The sequence below is a fragment of the Aquarana catesbeiana genome, linkage group LG04 (assembly GCF_042186555.1).
Source record: "Aquarana catesbeiana isolate 2022-GZ linkage group LG04, ASM4218655v1, whole genome shotgun sequence".
In the NCBI taxonomy this organism is placed as follows: Eukaryota; Metazoa; Chordata; class Amphibia; order Anura; family Ranidae; genus Aquarana; species Aquarana catesbeiana.
In genome coordinates this window covers 132,240,102-132,258,476 of record NC_133327.1, presented here as the reverse complement: position 1 = coordinate 132,258,476, position 18,375 = coordinate 132,240,102, and the positions used below count along the sequence as shown (strand labels likewise).

The 18,375-nt window shown below is 41.8% G+C and overlaps 1 protein-coding gene across 1 annotated transcript in view; it reads right to left on the bottom strand.

Annotated features, from left to right (window-relative positions):
- The window catches only part of TRIP12 (thyroid hormone receptor interactor 12), a gene marked incomplete in the record, with an annotated part of 166,707 nt that overhangs the window by 43,506 nt on the left and 104,826 nt on the right, over positions 1-18,375 (bottom strand). The window contains 7 exon segments of the mRNA XM_073625659.1: positions 4,972-5,072; positions 5,303-5,507; positions 5,781-5,899; positions 7,556-7,784; positions 9,748-9,901; positions 15,250-15,406; positions 15,600-15,717. Of these exon segments, the coding sequence (XP_073481760.1) occupies positions 4,972-5,072; positions 5,303-5,507; positions 5,781-5,899; positions 7,556-7,784; positions 9,748-9,901; positions 15,250-15,406; positions 15,600-15,717 (1,083 nt within the window).

Here is an 18,375-nt window from a genome sequence, read left to right as displayed (position 1 = left end):
CCGCCTCCTATGATAGACAGAACGGTCGTCCAATGGCAGCCCAGGAGACTGGACTTCCTATTAGAGGCCGCTGAGTAAACAGGAAATTCTCACTGTATGTATTCTGTCGGCGGTCGTCCGGCCCCCTCCCCGGCACACATACATACATATTATATATATATATATATATATATATATATATACATACATACATATATATATATATATATATACACACACATACACATATATACACGGCTCTAGGGTCTCTCCATGAGACAGAGAGAGAGAGAGAGAGAGAGAGAGAGAGAGAGAGAGAGAGAGAGAGAGAGAGAGAGAGAGTTTGGGGGTTACAAGTAATTTTTCTAGCAAAAAATATGGCTTTTAACTTGTAAGCAACAAGTGTCAGAGAAAGGCTTAGTCTTTAAAGGAGAAGTATAGCCAAAGCTCACTTGAGTGTACTTCTATGGAACACAGGAATGCAGTTCGTTTAGTACTCCTGTGACCCATTTTCAGCAGAGAGCGGGCTGAAATCTACTTTCTGCAGACATCACAGAAGTCAGTCCAGGCACCACATCATCGTGACAAGAGAGTCTGGATCCGCCAGGTGCCTGGACCAACATCCTGCTCAGCCTCTCAGAGAGCCCGCTGAGAGACTGAGCCAGCTCCGCAGCTCAGCGCTCCAATGAGCAAGGAGGGGGCAGAGCAGACAGCGGTGACTGACAGGCTGTAGCTCTCTGCTAGGGAACTGTCAGAACTGAGCGATCGGCAGTGTTCGATCGCTCGGTTCTCAGCGTAGAGACATGTTGCATCAGCCTAGGTAAGAATGATTCTAAAAAAAGCACAAACCCATACTTCTCTTTTTAGTGGTTAAACTGGCCTCATTTACAGACCGAAGTTCATCCCTTTGATCTGAAAATGACCAGAAAGATACAATGTTTATTTTTCAGTGCTGGCGGGGAGTTGGGATCAGTGGCAGTGCTGGGGGGAGTTCTGATCAGCCAACTTAGGTGCTCTTGATCAAGGTCATCTGCTGATCTGAGAACTGTAGTGTACTGAGAACTGTAGACTTTTAATGGCAACTATAATCACAGGTAGTGTTACTCACTGTGCCTCCAGCTTCACTGTGTCTCCGACTGTGGTGTCTCGCAGCAGTGACACCTATGCCGAATCAGGAGATAGGGTCTCCTCCAGTCACCCCCCCCCCCCCCCCCCCCACTTCACATTCCTCACCAGTCAGCTGACCTCTAGTCTCTATGCCGTGAACTGAATGGGCGGCTGTGGAGAGGCTGAGGGGGCAGCTGCGGGCTCCAGGAACAGCCCAGCTGGGCGGCCGCGAAAAGGCTGGGAGAGCGGTGCGGGATTCAGGAACAGCCCAGGATTTGGTGACCCCTGGCAAATCGTCATTCGTTCCCCGAGGGGGTCCCGACCCCCAGGTTGAGAACCACCGTCTTAGAGGATGGCTACATTCCTTCACCATGGTCTAGCTGCATGTAGGAACACAGCCAGTGTCTCTTGCTTGCTGCTAATAACTAGGGACTATGGACTTTGTAGCGATCGCAACTAATGTCCACAAAAAGGAGGGAAAGGGAGAGGTTTGGCCGCTTGTGGAGGATATTACAAGGAGGCAGAAAAACACAGTAAGAATCAATTTCATGGAAAATGAATTACAGGGGCCATTAAGCAGTGGATGGGCATGGATTATTTTTTGAGAAGGATAGAATTTAAGGTCATAATTGTACAGTACAGGACTTTTATTCATAGATTTGGATGTCCCCAAACAAATTGAGGGGTGGTCAACAATCCAGCAAACAGAACTGCCAAGAGAAATATAAACCCAACTCCACGCTACAAAAAAGAACTCTGTCACAATATCCCAGATGATCAAATATTACACTGCTGCTGCAATAACTTTCACCCTCAAATAAAACAGATAACTAAATCAGAAGCCACGCTGTGTGAAATAATGTATGTGAAGTAGTGACATACAATACACTCTATAAATCAAAATGTCAATCAAATCCTGCAGGAAAGACACATTTATCATCCAGTGTAGTGTAAAAAATACAAGGTGATAGTCCAAAAAAAAATTTTTTTTTTTTTTTTTTTTCAAACCTCAATCTTCACACCAGTGCTCCACTCAAGGCTTAAAAGTCCCCCACCGACAACTGGAAAGCCACTCAAACAGTCCTCTGATGGGCTTTGTCCCCAGCTCAGTCAAAAAGCCTCAAAGCATCAACAGCAATAAGCATAATAGGACAAAGAGATCTCGATAATGTAATACCATTTAAAATATGTTTATTACTGAAGTGGAAATATACTTACAAACCTAGGTAAACAATCGGCATTAAACATGTAACCAACGCTGGGCAGAAAGCTTGCAAACTGCCCGATATGTAAGCTAGACTCCCATTCAGTGGAAGGATCCAATAGACAGAAAGGTACACCAACACTAGACCCCGCATGTCATGAGTTTTGTCAGCACAGACTTTCTCAAAGGGACTTTTTCCTGCAGTGCACATAACTTAACTCATTCCTGGTCAACCCTCTACTTGAAAACTACTCCCCTAAAACTGAGAAACAGCACAGTAGTATGGACATCAAGTCATACAGAGAGAGGTTCGGCACAAGACTATGTAATGGTTTGAGCTAATCGATCCTACGCACTGAGATTGCCCAATATCACAAAGAATTATGTTATTATACCTTGAATTCGTAACTATAATATCAATTTAAATTAATGCAAGATAACATGGTTAGCCTTTTACATAAAAAATAAACATGTCATATCATACAATCTCACCAAACTCCTGAATCCTGTCCTATAATTATACATACAAATGGTAATAATAAATAAAAACCAGGACAAAGGAGCAGCTATCACCACTGAGCAATGTTTTGAAACTCCTATAGGCCATCTGCAGAAAGCATGTTAAGCGGCCCTTTTGTCCCAACTACCTTGCGTCTGATCTGCCACTGCCAATTTAGGGGATCTCCAGTGGGAGTATTCACAGAGTGCAGTTCAGACAGGATGGGGCTTGGCATGTCCAGATACAGGAACCGCTATAACCAAGGCACTGACCCTGTAGCTGTGTCTCTATAGATGGCAGAAGGAGAGCAGCAACATGCTTTGTGCGTTTTCAGCTGAAAAGGTTGGTGAGAATAGGTCAGTCAAAAGGCTGAAAGGGAAAGCCTATCTTACCTTATCCATAAGACTGGGCCTACTAGAGGTTCAGGCTTCACGCATCACAGCAGGCATACCCCCAAATGGGTCTTCAGGGTCTGGGAACCATAGAGATATACCACAGCCCAGAACTGTATAGCATCCTGCCGTTAATTACACACACATTGCACTTCATGCCAAAGTGAGCCCCCTATCACAGGATCCAGTGCTCGAAGCAACATTACAGGACAACCTCACAAAGTGTGGTCTGGTTGCAGACTACAATGTACACACTGAGGGTTGCCAATGCGGAAACTGCTAGGGCAAAGGGCACTCAGATCTTGATAAGTGTCAGCAGAAAACTGAATGGTTTAAAAAAAAAAAAAAAAAAAAAAACATACTTCTGCTGAGAAGAGGCCCATCATCTAAAGACAGTTTTTGCCAGTGTCTAATCACCTGAAGGTAGCTTGCAATATGTACGATTAAGATAAAATATTATCCCCCACCTTGAAAAATAATGAATTTATTTAGCTCAAGCTGAACTTTTCAAACTGCTATCTTAAAGTGGTGTTCCACCCAAAAATGGAATTTCCGCTGTTCGGATTCCTCCCCACTTCCGGTGTCACATTTGTCACCTTCCGGGGGGGTGGGGGCAGATACTAATACAGGTATTTGGTCCCACTTCTGGTGAAAGATCACCGTAGTGATCTACACCATGTCTGGCACCTCCTCTGTTTCTCCCCCCCCTTCTTCTGGGAAGTCCCAGAAGACAGCAGGGACCACTCAGAACGCACAGCACGACTATCGCGCATGCGCAGTAGGGAACCAGGCTGTGCAGCCATAAGGCTTAACTTCCCGATTCCCTTACTAACAATGCCGGTGCCTCCAACCGGAGCTGAGGCACGGCTCAGCTTTGGGTGTAAAAGTCAGCAGCTGCAGTATTTGTAGCTGCTGACTTAAATTTTTTTTTTTTTTTAGGCAGAACTCCATTTTAAATCTGAACTTCGGGTAGATATAAAATGCAGTATGGTATTTTCTCTTATTTATGCAAGTACCCAAATTTGACTTCAACCCTTTGCAATCTCTTGTACAGCTGTACTCAAATCAGAGGTGAGCAAAACTGGGAGCCAAATTAGACAATTTGCATGAAAATGAGCTGAAGGAAGAAATTATATTACTGCACTTCATTACATGATTATATTACTTCTGCAGTCCAAAACAAAGTAAACGCTGCCTAATGGTCAATCAGTGGCTAATCAGTGTAAAGCCAGAACTGAATCGATAGGAAAAAAAACAAAAAACAAAAAAAAACACCTTTAAAAAAGGTCCATGCACACTGGGCTTAAAAAAAAGTCAGTTCTCTTAGCAGAAAAAAAGGCTCATATAGGGGGTGGTAGAAGAGGTGATCTTCCTTCTGGAGTCCGCGGTGCCCCGGGAGGAAGTAGGAGCTGGAACCCTCTAAAAAGAGGGTTTCTGCTCCTCCCCCAAAAAAATTACATGCCAAATGTGGCATGTCAGGGGGTCACCTTCAATTAAAGCGGAAGTTCCATTTTTGGGTGGAACTCCGCTTTAAAATATGCCTCTAAAACATCCTAATGTGTATGAACACATAGGATAACATTGACCGGCTTCTCAGGCAAATCAAAATCTCCTGTAGAAGCAGTGTGTTTTTTTTTATATCCAGTGAGCATGGGCCCTAAAATGTAGAGAAAAATAAATAAAGAATGTTATACAATATCTGGAAAAAAAAAAAAAAAAAAAAACACAAATAAGACATCTTAAAACCAGTACAGTAATAAATAAAAAAAAAAAATCAAATAAACGTGTACCTTGATTGTCAGCTTTATCTTCATCTCGGGGAGGGGAGTACTTAGGCCTCCTTGGCCCACGTTTAGGCAGTCTTTTTCTTTTTAAGACATCACTAAGTCGCCTATGGGACAAAACAAGTATTTAATATATAAAAGAAAAAAAAAAAAAAAAAAGAAAAAAAAAAAAAAATGTTTTACAAACAGTGTTTCTCTCAACATGTCATTTCTCAATCCCTTGCCTAGATGGTGGGAAAATGCCAATGTACATTCTTACATATCGAAGGAGTACAAATAAAACAATTTCATTAGCTGAATTTGCTAGTTGGAAAGATGATTGACAAGCTTCTCCTACCCTTGTGGGCTGAGGTCTAGCGAGTCATCTCGGTGCTGGAGGCTGGGTGAACCAAGGTCAGCAGCTGCATTCCCAGCTGCACTACCAGTTCCAGTATTGATGATGGCAGCACCGGCTAGAGAGCCAGAGCCATTGGTGCAGACCTTTGGAGGGCTTGTTAGCAGCGTCTCAGATTCAGCCAAATTCTTCACTTGGTGCATCACACCTGGGAGAGACAGTGTTCAGTACAAAAATATGCAAGACATAAAGACCTACAGTTATACTGGAGTTAAAAAGAATTTATATATATATTTATATATATATATATATATATATATATATATATATATATATATATATATATATATATATATATATATATATATATATATATATATATATATATATCTCATGAGCTTGGCATTACACAAACCTGACTAATTAGAAAGACAGACAACACCCCCTGCCCAACCACAAACTGAACAGATATTTTTCATACCTTCTCTCCTGAAATACACACTGAATATGTCTGGCAATTTCTGCATTAATATCTCTGCCATCTGAAGAGCTCCCACCACAATTTTGAGGTCTTGGCTTGACAACATAGACGCTATATGACTGAAAAGGAAGAAAAAAAAAAAAACCCCTGTTAAATACAACCAGAACAAATTTAAATAGGGCTCATTATTCTCATACTGATCAGCTCTGAAAGAGGCACATCTCAACGTTCAAAATAAAGTTTTAAATAGGGGGGGGGGGGGGGGAGTGTAATCAAAGATAAAAAAGTTAACCGTTTTCCACAATAACCAGGGATTGTAATTTTCCTTGCGCTAGAAATCCAGCAGCAGGAACAGGGCTGGTTCCTACAGCTAACACAGATATTTTACATCAAGGATCAATATTAGAGCACACACACACTATTGGTTTAGTTGTCCTACTTTTCTCAAAGGAATATCCAGGTGGGTAATCGCACAATTGCAAAGCTAAAAACAATAATTAAAAAAAATTGCCAATACATGGAAACAATCTATACAGCAAAGGCTGTGAAACATAAATAGCAATCCAAATTTTTAAAGGACAGCGGACAGATATGAAAGTGGTAGGCAACACAGAATTACCATTTTTAGGCTTCATTCACACTGGCATGTGAGTATTTCTGCAGTTTCTTACTGGCAGAGATAGTAGATCCTGCATAAAATACTAGAGATGCACCGATACCATTTTTTTTTTTTTTTTTTACAATGAGTACAAGTACCTATATTTTTAGCACTCGCCGATATCTACCGCAACTGTTTTGTTTTAACTTGAGCTGTCAGCAATGGTACAAAGCATTGAAAAGTTATATACAAATGAAATAAATTGATTTTTATTTTTATTTAGCGCTTTTTCAATGTGAAATGTGTAAATATATATTAACATATATGTGTAAAAATATTCACTAACAAAGCAAACAAAAAAAGTTTTAATTTATCGTTTATAAAATAGACGTGAAGAAAAAAAGCAAGAAAATAATAATTAAATGGAGGAGAATAGGGAGTTAATCAAGACTGATTAGAGTAAATTAAGGGTTATTAAGGGGTTAAACAGAGGAACATTTGTTCATCCCTTTGATCTGCAGATGAAGAAACAAAAACATACAAAAAGAAACAAGGTTTTTTTATTTTAGTGTTTCAGGGCTGAGCAATGTTGTTAAACATTGCCGGCTGTTTTTTAAATTTTTTAGGACAGCTACAATTACCGGACTTCTTTAACACTGGGGAAACCCACTGACAGCTCAAAGAACCGAGCCTGAAAGTATCGGTTTCAGGTATTGGTGCATTTGCACGAGTACTTGTGCAAATACTCGGTATCGGCACAGATACCGATACTAGTATTGGTGCAACCCTATAAAATACATACCTGAAGTACTTGAGTCTACATGCATTTAGACATGTACAAATTGAATGACTTTACAGTTGTATGCACACACAAGTTTGTATGCATATATGTACAGTTCTAGAAACAGCTGTGTCTTTTTGTACACTGCTAAAACGAGGTACACATTTTCATTTGTAGACATAGCTGCGTGCGCAGCCCCTTTGATTCCTTTACTTCTGCATGTAGCACTATTGGAAACAAAGAGGCCATACATTTTAGATGCCTGTGTGAATGAGCTCTTAAGAGCCAATTGTTTATTGAAAAATAAACACTCCATCAGTGCTAAAAGAAACAGGAATAAACATGAATTTACTTTACCGCTAAAAAATAATGTCTGCTGAAAATTCTGCTTCCTACCTGGACACAGCGTGGTTCTTTAAAACATCTTTTAGGAGTTCAGCATCAGCAAAATAAATGATCCTAAGGATTGCTCTAAGGCACTTGTGTCTGACAGCAGGCCCCGCAGAGGAGCTGTACACTTCATAAAGCACTCCAAACAAGGTCTTAATAAAAGATTTGGCCAGCTCTGGATCTTCTTTCATCAGCTGCGCTCTGGCGTCATCTCTTTTTAGCTCAGAATGTCCACCTGGAAGCAAAGCTACTCAATCAGGAAAGCCCACTGCAGCAAAAATGATATCTCATAATATACACACACACAGAGCTATAAATACAAACACATAATCTATACATACATTATGTTGACATTAATGCACCCCTGCTGTGTCTACACTGAAGGTAAGGAAACCATACCTTTGGAGGATAGAACACGCCAGTGAACCTTAGTAGCTCACCCACAACCAAAATATCAGTTCTGGCTAAATGAATAATGAAAACAAATATTTTTTTACTGCACTTTGATGGCAGCTTGATCTTTTTTTTTGGACTCGATCACACCAAGTGTGCTGAATTGCACTGATCAGTGTTGATCAACACCGGTCTAACATGCCCTTGCAGGTTTAATGCAAGGGCATTTTAGAAAACTTCTGCTTATGTGCTGGATCTAAAAAACGCAGCATGTCTGCTAATTTTTTGCAGCACAATGAGCAAACACGTGTCAATGCACTGCTCTGCAAAAAATTCAAGTGTAATTTTGTGACATTTCAATAAGGCCCCTTTCACACTAATCAGTTTTACTTCCATTTTTGCCTTACCAAAAGCTGAAGAAAATGACATGACCATTAAAATCCTATAGAACTCTTCATACCAGTCAGTTGCAGGTCAGTTGTGTTTTTAAAAGTCCTGCATGCTGCATTTAGACGCGGTAAAAAAAAAATGCATTAAAAAGGCACTTTCGCCTTTCAAGTCACATGTCCTTTTTTCACAGGAGCAAAATGCACCGGAAGCAAGGCAAAAACGCATATGCATTTTTACCGCATTTTTGCAACGGAGCAGCGTGAAAGCAGCCTAAAGTTAAAAACACTGAAGAACAACAATACATCACACTCCTCCTACACAACACACACCAGCGACAACGTGCTACATGGTCCATAAGGCGCCCCTGCAGGTGTGAACAGGCCCTTAGAGTTGCACTGTTAACTTGGTCCCTGTTTTAGCCTGCATTCACACCTGAGCAAAGCATATTCCTGGTGATTTTGAAGCAGAAAAAAGTGCATGATGAATGAGGGCTTAAAGTTTACTAACAAAGAAACAAAATCCATGTTTAAGACTAAAACAAAGTGTATTTCCACTTTTGCCGCAAAATTGGGAAACCTACCTTATATTTGTTACATGTTCTCCTTGATATAACAATCTTGCAGCTTAACATTTTTTATGCTTTTTTTTTTATATATTTATATAAACTCCAGCACTGAAAAATCCTATTTAAAGGATGGTCTATGAGTGTGTTAGGGAGCTTTATTTACCACAAATCACTCTGTCTGTACTCTGCTAGCATATCTAATTTTCAGCTGTAAACACAGTTGTACGGTAATGAGGAAGAGCTCAGTATGTCCAGTCAGTCAGTGTGGGGACAGAATCACAGAAATTGTCAGTCCTCCAAACCACCTTCAGTTTAGAAACCCCTAAAATCCTTAATTTTTTTAGTTTGTTTAGGTATACTGTGAGAATAAGAACATTGTGGGGTTTTCTAAAACTCGACTGCAAAACTGTAAATATTCTTTTTTTTTTTTTTTAAAAAGGCATTCCTTTCCCAACCATTTTCTAAGCAATAGAGGAACTCTTACTACTACACCTATCAGTATCGGTATGCATTCCGTTCCATTCTGATGTACCTACTTTCCATAGGAGAATGTTTGGATGGCCTACTGTACCAAATGCCAAGTTCTAGAAGGTACAGCCTCATGGCAAAGCAGCCAGCCAATTAGAAGTATACAAAAGGGGAGTAAAGGTTTAGTTGTATAAAAAAAACTAGACCACTCGACATCACGGCAAGTTAATTAATATGTCTTATTACTGTACTACTTCTATTTCATTGGAGACCAAAGGTGTGTTTGAGACAACATTAAAAAGAGGATAAGATTGACAAAGAATTCCAAAAATACCATTTTATAACTAAACAAAACAAAATGAAAGACTTGGTAGATACTTACTAGTGTTTGCATTGGCTAGGGGGTTAGGTTTTCTCTGAATGGCGCGTGCTGTTCCGGTATCCTCGTTGATTTGCTGCATAGAATTAAAATCAATAGTATAAACACGCCCCAGTGTAGACAAACTTATCTCATCCTCACCAACCTGATGGGCTGCCTGAGAACACAGATATAAAACAGAGAGATAATCCTTGAATAGAAAACACAAAACTTCATCACGCACAATGTTAGGATCCGCTTTGTCCCCTTTGGGTGCTCATAGCTCCATAGTTCAGCTTAAGTGCCAAAAAAAAAAAAAAAAAAAAGAATGCAATTCCACGGAATTTCAGCACAGTACGGTTTATTTGAAGTATCTCAAGGAAATTTCTCTTTGGGTCTTCTTTCAAGCTTTACAGTATACGAGAGGGTGCTGATAAGTACTGAGCCTTACCCAGAAAAGAAATTGAGCAAGGAAGCTGTAAATTGCAGGGTGTACTGGCCAATTTGTCTATATTCAATGGTGTAAAAATCAACTACCTATGATTTTAACTTGTTTCTTTTTCAGGTTCAAAGTGAACATGGCAGCACCTCCAGAAAAATTCAATGTTGAAGAGCATAGGACCATAATCTAGTTCGTGTTTCGCTAAGAAAAAGGTACGAAGCAGATCTACGATGAAATGTCAAACTTTGGGTGACAGTGACTCTTCAAATGCAACAGTTAAACGTTGGGTTGCCAATTTTAAAACTGGTAATTTCAGTGTTGAAAGTGAGAAACCCAGTGCAAGGCCTGTTTGTCTCTGTGCCAGTAAACGTGAAAGTCATCCATGACCAGAGTCAGTTGGTGCCATTATCCAGAACGACTTTGAAATTAGAAAGCTTGCAGCAAAGCGGATCCCAAAACTTTTGTATTTTGCAGGCACAGAGACAGAAACAGACCTTCTACTGGGTTTCTCACTTTCAACACCGAAATGGCCAGTTCTAAAATGGATGACCCAATGTTGCATATGAAGGGCCACTGTCGCCCAAAGTTTGTGACATTTCATCATGGATCTGCTTTGCACCTTTCCCTTGGAGAAACAGGAACTTAATTATTGCCCTATGCTCTTTCACAGTATTTTGGACCTGAAAACGAAAGAAGTTAAAATCATAGGTTATTGATTTTTGCACCATTGACTACAGACATATTGGCCAGTACACACCGCAATTTACAGCTTACTTGCTCTATTTTTGTGGGGTAAGACGCAATACTTATCAGCACCGTACTGTGCACAGCACTCAGCACAGTATGTGAACCCTCACCTTGTAAAAAAAAAACATTTAGCTTGCCACTTAGAGAGCTCGGGGTGGAGACTGCAGGGGGCCAGTCAACAGGAGGAAGAGAAAACAGAAGTACACTAAGCTCCCAGGTAAAAGGCAGTGGGCCCCCCCTTCCTACCATCTTGGTGGCAAGGTGGCAGAAAGCAAGAGATGTCACCAGCACACCAGGAAACGCCATATAAGGGTCCGATGCAGTGGCAGAACTACCAGGGGTTGCACTTGCAACCGGATCCTTGTGTTCCACCACTGACTGGGCTGGTCTGGTGTCTGTCTCTACAGCAGCGGTGGCAGTCTATTTGGACCCCGTGCCAGTTACATTATAGAGCTGATGGGTGCATGCAGGGGAGGGCTGGCACTAATGGTTGCAGACAGCTGAGCCCCAGCTACCGGTCACCTAACAGTGGTAATGCTGCATAGCCTTCTCTGTTGACATGGCAATTGGGATGTGATCCAGGCGATGCTCCCAGTCAGATCTAAAACACAGTATTTATTAGAATCAAGTTCAGTGATCACAGCATATTGCACTGCTCACTCACACCCCAGGGCCGAGGCAGGTAGATGGTGGCTCAGGCATCTTTGACATAGCCAGGAATATTTAGCCGGCTGCAGTTTTTCATATTTCCTGCCCACACATCCTCCTCCTCTCACAGCTGCATGCCAGGGATAGGAGATGCAGGGGGCCAGGCAGACACAAGGGGCGGGAGGAGATGAAGGTTGTACTCCTCTCCAGTCTGTGCAGGAGGGGGGGGGGGGGAAGAGTAGCTCGCTGGGCTGTCACAGACACTTGGCAAAGCTGCAGCCACCAGTCTCTACAGGCTGATTCTCCTGTCCTACGAATTTTAGAATCTGGCTGTTTTTTTTCAACGGTCACAAAGATAATGGGAGGTTGGCAACACAGTGATGGAACTCCAGGGCCCGGTTGCAAGAGTGACCACTGCGACCCTGGTAGTTCTGCCACTGCCTTGGGGCTGTCAGTTTGAAATAGGAAAACAGGGGGACTGGCAGGAAGCAATACAAAACAAAAAAAAAAAAAAAAGAGGAATAGGACCCTTTTTCATAGACATACATGCCAAAACAGACACATCAGGAATATGAAATTGTCCCCATTTTACCACTCCATTATTACTGAAAGTGAGATCAAATTTAACATTACAAGAGTTTTCCCCAGAGCAAGAGGTGACAGGAAATGTTGGCAATTGCGACATCTGTTCCAGGGAAAACAGTCCAAGAAGAGAATTCCTCTCACTTTGGGAGTTTTTTTCCCTCATTCCTGTTTTCTCTTGGGCATACTCACACAAAAGCTAGCGTGTCCTCAAAAGCTGTAATGTATCCTCAAAAGCTTTGTCAAAGTCAAATTACCTGAAGGTGCCAGCCTACAACCCAGGGTTTATGAATTGTCAGCCTGTGCCCTGTACCATACAATCAAGTGTTTTTTTTTTAATCTAAACTTCTGCTTTAATAGCGGAAAGCCACCCAAAAGGGGAAGTTCTGCTTTAATTACTCCCTCCCCCCCCCAACCTGCCATATTTGGCTATCAGAAGCTCGTGCCTAGTTATGACAGGTAACGGCTCCCACTTCCGCTGGATCGCCTAGGCTAGTTCTCCCCAGAAGTTTTCCCCTCCCCGCAGTCCTGTGGGACAGGTCCCACAAGACTGCAGGGCCATTCACAAAGAGCAGCACATCTTGTGTATGCCTGGTTAGCAGCCGGTTGTGAAGCCGAAAGCAGCGTAGCCAGCTGCCCACAATTAGGATGCCTGCATCGGGAACCTGTAGGCTAGTGATGCACAAGCCCAGGTGAGAGCGACGCTGGACAGGTGTCTTTTTTTTTTTTAAATTAAAAGTCAGCAGCTACAGTATTTGAACGGACAGCAATGTCACCATATGAAAATGGCTTCTCTCTCAATCATTTGCAGGTGTACTGTCCCATACATCTGCATTTAAAACTTGCATCCATCTGCCAACGTTATCATTAGCCTAAAGGGAAGAAGTGATGATACAAACACTATTAACAGGGAGTTAGTTTGTGATCGCCATTTAAAAAGGGAAAAAGCAATTCTTTCGACTATTTAACATTTACAAATTTATCAGCTGGTCTTCAATTTCATGGTTATGGTTTTTATTACTTTGATAACATTTTTCAAATAAAATTGAATACAGGTTGCTTCCAGAATTTAACAAGCACCCTGGATTTTCTACCAAGGAAGTCCAGCTGTGACTGCTCAGATTTAATCTTTATAGGTTTTAGATGACAGGGAAGAGTATTAACAGGAGATCAAATTATGCCCTATTCACAACAAATATAGAGGACTTGGCAGAGGTAGTGGAAAGCAGATTGACTACCGTTTGTACGAATATACTACTATACTATGAAAACTAGGACACATTTTCAAATGAATTGTGAAGTGACAGTAAAAAAATAAAAAAAGGAAGAGGGTTAAACATGTGCAGAAGTCTCCATCAGCACCCAAAGAGGACAATACATCACCCAATGTCATAACAGAGTAACAGCCTTCACACATCCTAAACAAGAATAGTTAAATGTCTTCCAAACACTCACATAAAACTACAGCACTCTACTAGAGGCTTATGAAAAGCGGTGTACAGTTATAAGGAGGCCACAGCAGACATTTATTTACTAAGCACTTGCTGCTCAGGGCAATGACATTTTTCATATACATGTATAAAAAAAAAAAAAAAAAAAAAAAAAATCTGCATTTCTTTGCAAAAAAATTACTTAGACCCCCCCAAACATTTTCCGAAAGCAGAGGGCCTGGAGAAAAAAAAAAAAAAACGGTGGTTGTTACAATATTTTATCACATATTTGAGCAGTCGCTTAACAAAACGCAAATTTTCAGTAAAAAATACACTTAAATGCATTTCAGTGCACACAAAAAACACCCAACCACATTTTTGGTAAAATATAAGATTGTTATGCCGAGTAAATAAAACAATAAACATGTTAAGATTTAAAATGTCACCCCCCATGAAATGGCGACAAACTATGATACCAAAAAAGAAAAAAAGCCTTTACAGGTTACCAGTTTAGAGTTAGAGTTAAAGATGAGCTCAGGCCCTATAGTTATTGGGCTCATTCTGACATTCTCGTTGGGCATGACATGGAGATGTAGCATTAAAACAAAAAAAAAAGTTAATGTTTTTTAAAACTTTACTTTGTCATCCCAAGAGCTGAACATACCTTATGATGGCTTGGGCAGTGACAGGTACTCTTTATTGAGAGATCTGGAGTCTATTAGACCCATGATCCCTTCTTCGCCATTTAAGGCAGCCAATCAACCTCAGACTGGTTGCCTCCCTGGCCAGTAACAGCCAGTAAAGCAAAAAACCTAAACCGGAAGTTATGAAAACCTTGTCACCTCCAAGCTCCCCAGTGAGGGAGGGGCAGCTGCAGCCATGATTCTGGTATAACCACTTGCTACTGACTTTGTACAGATGTGTCCAAAGAGCTGGAAGTGGTTAAAAAAAAAAAAAAAATAGATGTGAAATTGCCCAAAGTGGGAACAGGAAAAGCTACTGGGAACATGTATACGGTTTATATATGTCAGTCCAACTATTACTTTGTTTATCTCTGGAATATGAGGAGCGATGCCATTTTGTCTCCTGGGCAGAATGGCAATCCTGGTACAGTGAAGCTGAGCCTATTCAGCGTCGATGTAATGTCACATTAAGACCTAACAAACAAACCTGTGTCAGAATAGCAGCTTCTTTCACAGGCTTCTTGTACAGTTAATGCTGTGACAAATCTCCTTTAGCTGTTATTTACACACCAGTTTTCATAAACTTATTGCAGAGTCTTATATGTTTCTAACATGCATTCATCCATGCGAGAGCTCAGAGAAAAGTACAAGGTTAAAAACAAAGAAAAGAAAAGGTTAAACAAGCTAAAACAGCAGCAGCAGCCATAACCTTCAAACAAATTACAGCATAACATTTCATGTTGATAAACTACTTAAATGGCTATATAAAAATGTACCCAGTAATTCAACACAGATATTTTATTTATATCCATATATACGTATTAATATATATTAGACACACACACACAGATTTTAATAATTATCTATATACACACAGTGTACATAAAATTGGTCATGCAAATTCATGCAAAACTAGACATGACAGACATTTAGGGGTGTTGACTGGGGGTAAAACAGCGACATTACTGACTATGAAACACAGAAATCTTATTACCTCAATGATGCGACTATCAATTCGGCTGTATGGGTGCCAGAGACCGCGGTCATCCCGCCACTGCCAAATCGCTCCATCTGTATTTTGGGCACTTCCTTTCTTTAACATTGTGTCAACTGCAAATATTCCTTCCTTCGGCAAGCATGGCATCAACTCACTAAAAAAAAAAAAAATATTAAAAATGGTATAATTCAAGACTAGAACTGCCTATTAAATCTTGCATCTTGACTTCAGCATCAAACACACCTGGGGCTCAGCTACCAAAGCCTCACAGTTGACAGTACAACACAAAAGCAATCTTATAAAAACTTAATGCTTCAATAGCAGGCAATGAAACAAGCAGAACTTACCATATGAGGGAGGTGAGTTCATACAGCTCCTGGGGGCTTCGGGGGACCAGGTCAATTTGCTCCAGGCAACTACCATTTGAGGCCCCGCATAAAAGGAAGTGCAGAGTTTCTGCTATATCTGAAGAGAGAAAACAAGGGGTTTTCATTCAGAAGATGCAGACAATCTACAGCTACTGAGCTTTTACTAGACATATATTAGAGGAGATTTACTAAAACTGGAGAGTGCAAAATCTGGTGCAGCTGTGCATAGAAACTAATCAGCTTCCAGGTTTAACTGCCAAAGCTTAATTGAACAAGCCTATGGATTTTACAAGTTGTGTTTAAATTAGACTGAGGGTAGAATGTTAGAGAGGTCATAATACTCATTGATAAGTTTTTTTTTTTTTTTCTAATTTCAAATAAAACTTAGCTGAATGCCACTGGTGAACGCGCAAGAGACCATCACCGCTCCAAATCAGTAGGAAAATAAATAAACTGCCTGCTCTGCAATGCTACAAAGCTAAAATCATCATTTAGGGAAAAAAATAAACTTTCTTAATCATACATCACGGGACACAGAGCCATAGTAGTTACTATGTGGGTTATAGGCCACCTTTAGGTGATGGACACTGGCACACCCTAAGACAAGAAGTCCACTCTCTATATAACCCATCACACTACTGGGAAAACCTCAGTTTTTTCGCCAGTGTCTTAGGTGTCGGTCACGAGTAAAGATGTGCTGTGCTCCACTGGAAGATTCCTTTGCTGGGACAAGCTATGCAACCAGATTCATTCAAAGTGTCTTTTCTAGGCTGAATTGAATGGTACCCAGGCCTGGTGTCCGAAGAAATGAGGTTTTGCCTGTAACACTCCTCTTTTTAGAGAGCTGGACCCCGGGATCCAGTGCTTTGGTTTTTTGCAGCCATAAAGCTTTACTGGTGGGATGCTTTACAGGTCCAGGAGTGTGGGTTCCCCAAGGGTCCCTGGTTCCTGAAGGTTTGGTAACAGAGCCCACCGTGAGGGGTGAAGATTGGGTCTGTCGGTTTTTACCACAGAAAACCCTGCGGCGGGAAAGGCAAGTGGAGTTTTCTAAGGAATTTTTTAAAATTTTCTTATGAAATGTCTCCTTTAAAAAAGTAAATGTTGTCATGCCTAAGAGTCACCACTGGGGGCTGTATAGAGCACGTACCTAGTCATGCTTTCCTCAGAGATCACGATGTGCAGCAGAAACAGCAGGCTTCCCTCCGGCGAGCAGCTCAGACCTCCGGTAAGATTGGGGGGGGGGGGGATTTTTCCTTCTCTCCTCTTAGAAAGGGGAAGCCAAAAACGATCGGCGATGCCACTCCATTTCTTTCACCGCCCCTGCACAGCAGTCTGTCTGAGGTCTCCTCCTCGCCATCCCCTCCCCACAAAACGCCGATCCCTTCTGATAGGAGGTCCGCGCTTGCGTGGGAAAACCCTCTTTTGAAAAGGGGGGGGGGGTCGGTGCGATGTGACTGAAGGGGACGGGGCTTAGCACAGTGTTAGCATGCAGCAACGCCCAGCGCGGGAGTATGTTTAAAAGCTCCTTCTTTACTGGCTGCAGATGTTGGGACACAAGAGCAAAGAGGGGCATGTAAGAGGTTGGTGACACAGGCATTCCCATTGACACATTTACTTATAGCATCAGGCTGAGCGTTAATAGCAGCGCCAGTGGCTGGACTATTGCTAAAGAAGTGGATGCGATTCTTCTGGTAGTACCTCTGCATTTGTGCATCGGGCTATGGTGAGAAAGGGGGCTAGAAACACCCCAAAAAAAGGGCTCGAAACTGACTCCTTCAGCCTCAAAAAGCCTAGAACCGTTTATAAAAAAAAAAATATGGCATCCTCCCCTGAGAGCTCTGAGGTGGCTGTTCAGGGTGAGCGATCTGGGCTGTCAGGTGTTGCAACTGTTTCCAACACTGCAGCCCGTCCATGTTACTGAAAAGGTTTTTTCCTCAACCATATTGGGGTTAGAGCAGAGAATAACCGCTTTAAATCGCATCCCAGAATGGAACTAAGCGCAATAGGTCCCCTTTTACCCAGGACCCTCAAACTGAGGAACCGGGGGCAGAAGATTATGAATTTCTCTTAGGGGACCAGGAACAGGCTGATGACTCTGCTTCTGAGGGGTCAAATGCGGAAGGATCAGGTTCACAATCTGAGAGATTGATGGTACAATCTCTTACTGAACTGGTCCGCTCCACATTCATGCTACCTTTAACTGAGTCGGTCGAAAAGGCCTACTTCTTGTTTGGGTTCGCTAAAGCCTCCCCAAGCTGTTTATGCTTTTCCTATCCATTCATTGCTGGAAAAGCTTATGTATTCTGAGTGGGATCACCCAGATAAGCAGTTTTTCCCTCCTAAGAAGTTTTCAACACTTTACCTAGTTTTGACAGGTACCCAGTTACCACTTCTGCCCGCGCCGCCTCGGCGACGACTCCTCTCCCCCTCCCTCCCTGCAATCTTCTGGGACACGTCAAAGGAGATTACTCGGCCATTCAGGACGTGCAGCGCGACTTGCGAATGTGCAGTGCGCACCCGGCAGCGAAGCTGTCACAGCCGGGTGCCCGCACTTGCAATGCCGGCTCCGCAGACAGGCGGGGGAGAGAATGGAGGCTTTGGACGTTGAGTGTGTGTTTATTAAAAGTCAGAAGCTACACTTTTTGCAGCTGCTGACTTTTAATAAACATGGGACCAGCTGGAACTCCGCTTTGAACACTTACAGTTCCCTTCCCCCTGGACAACAAAAGGAGAAAAATAGTCCTGATGATCTCGT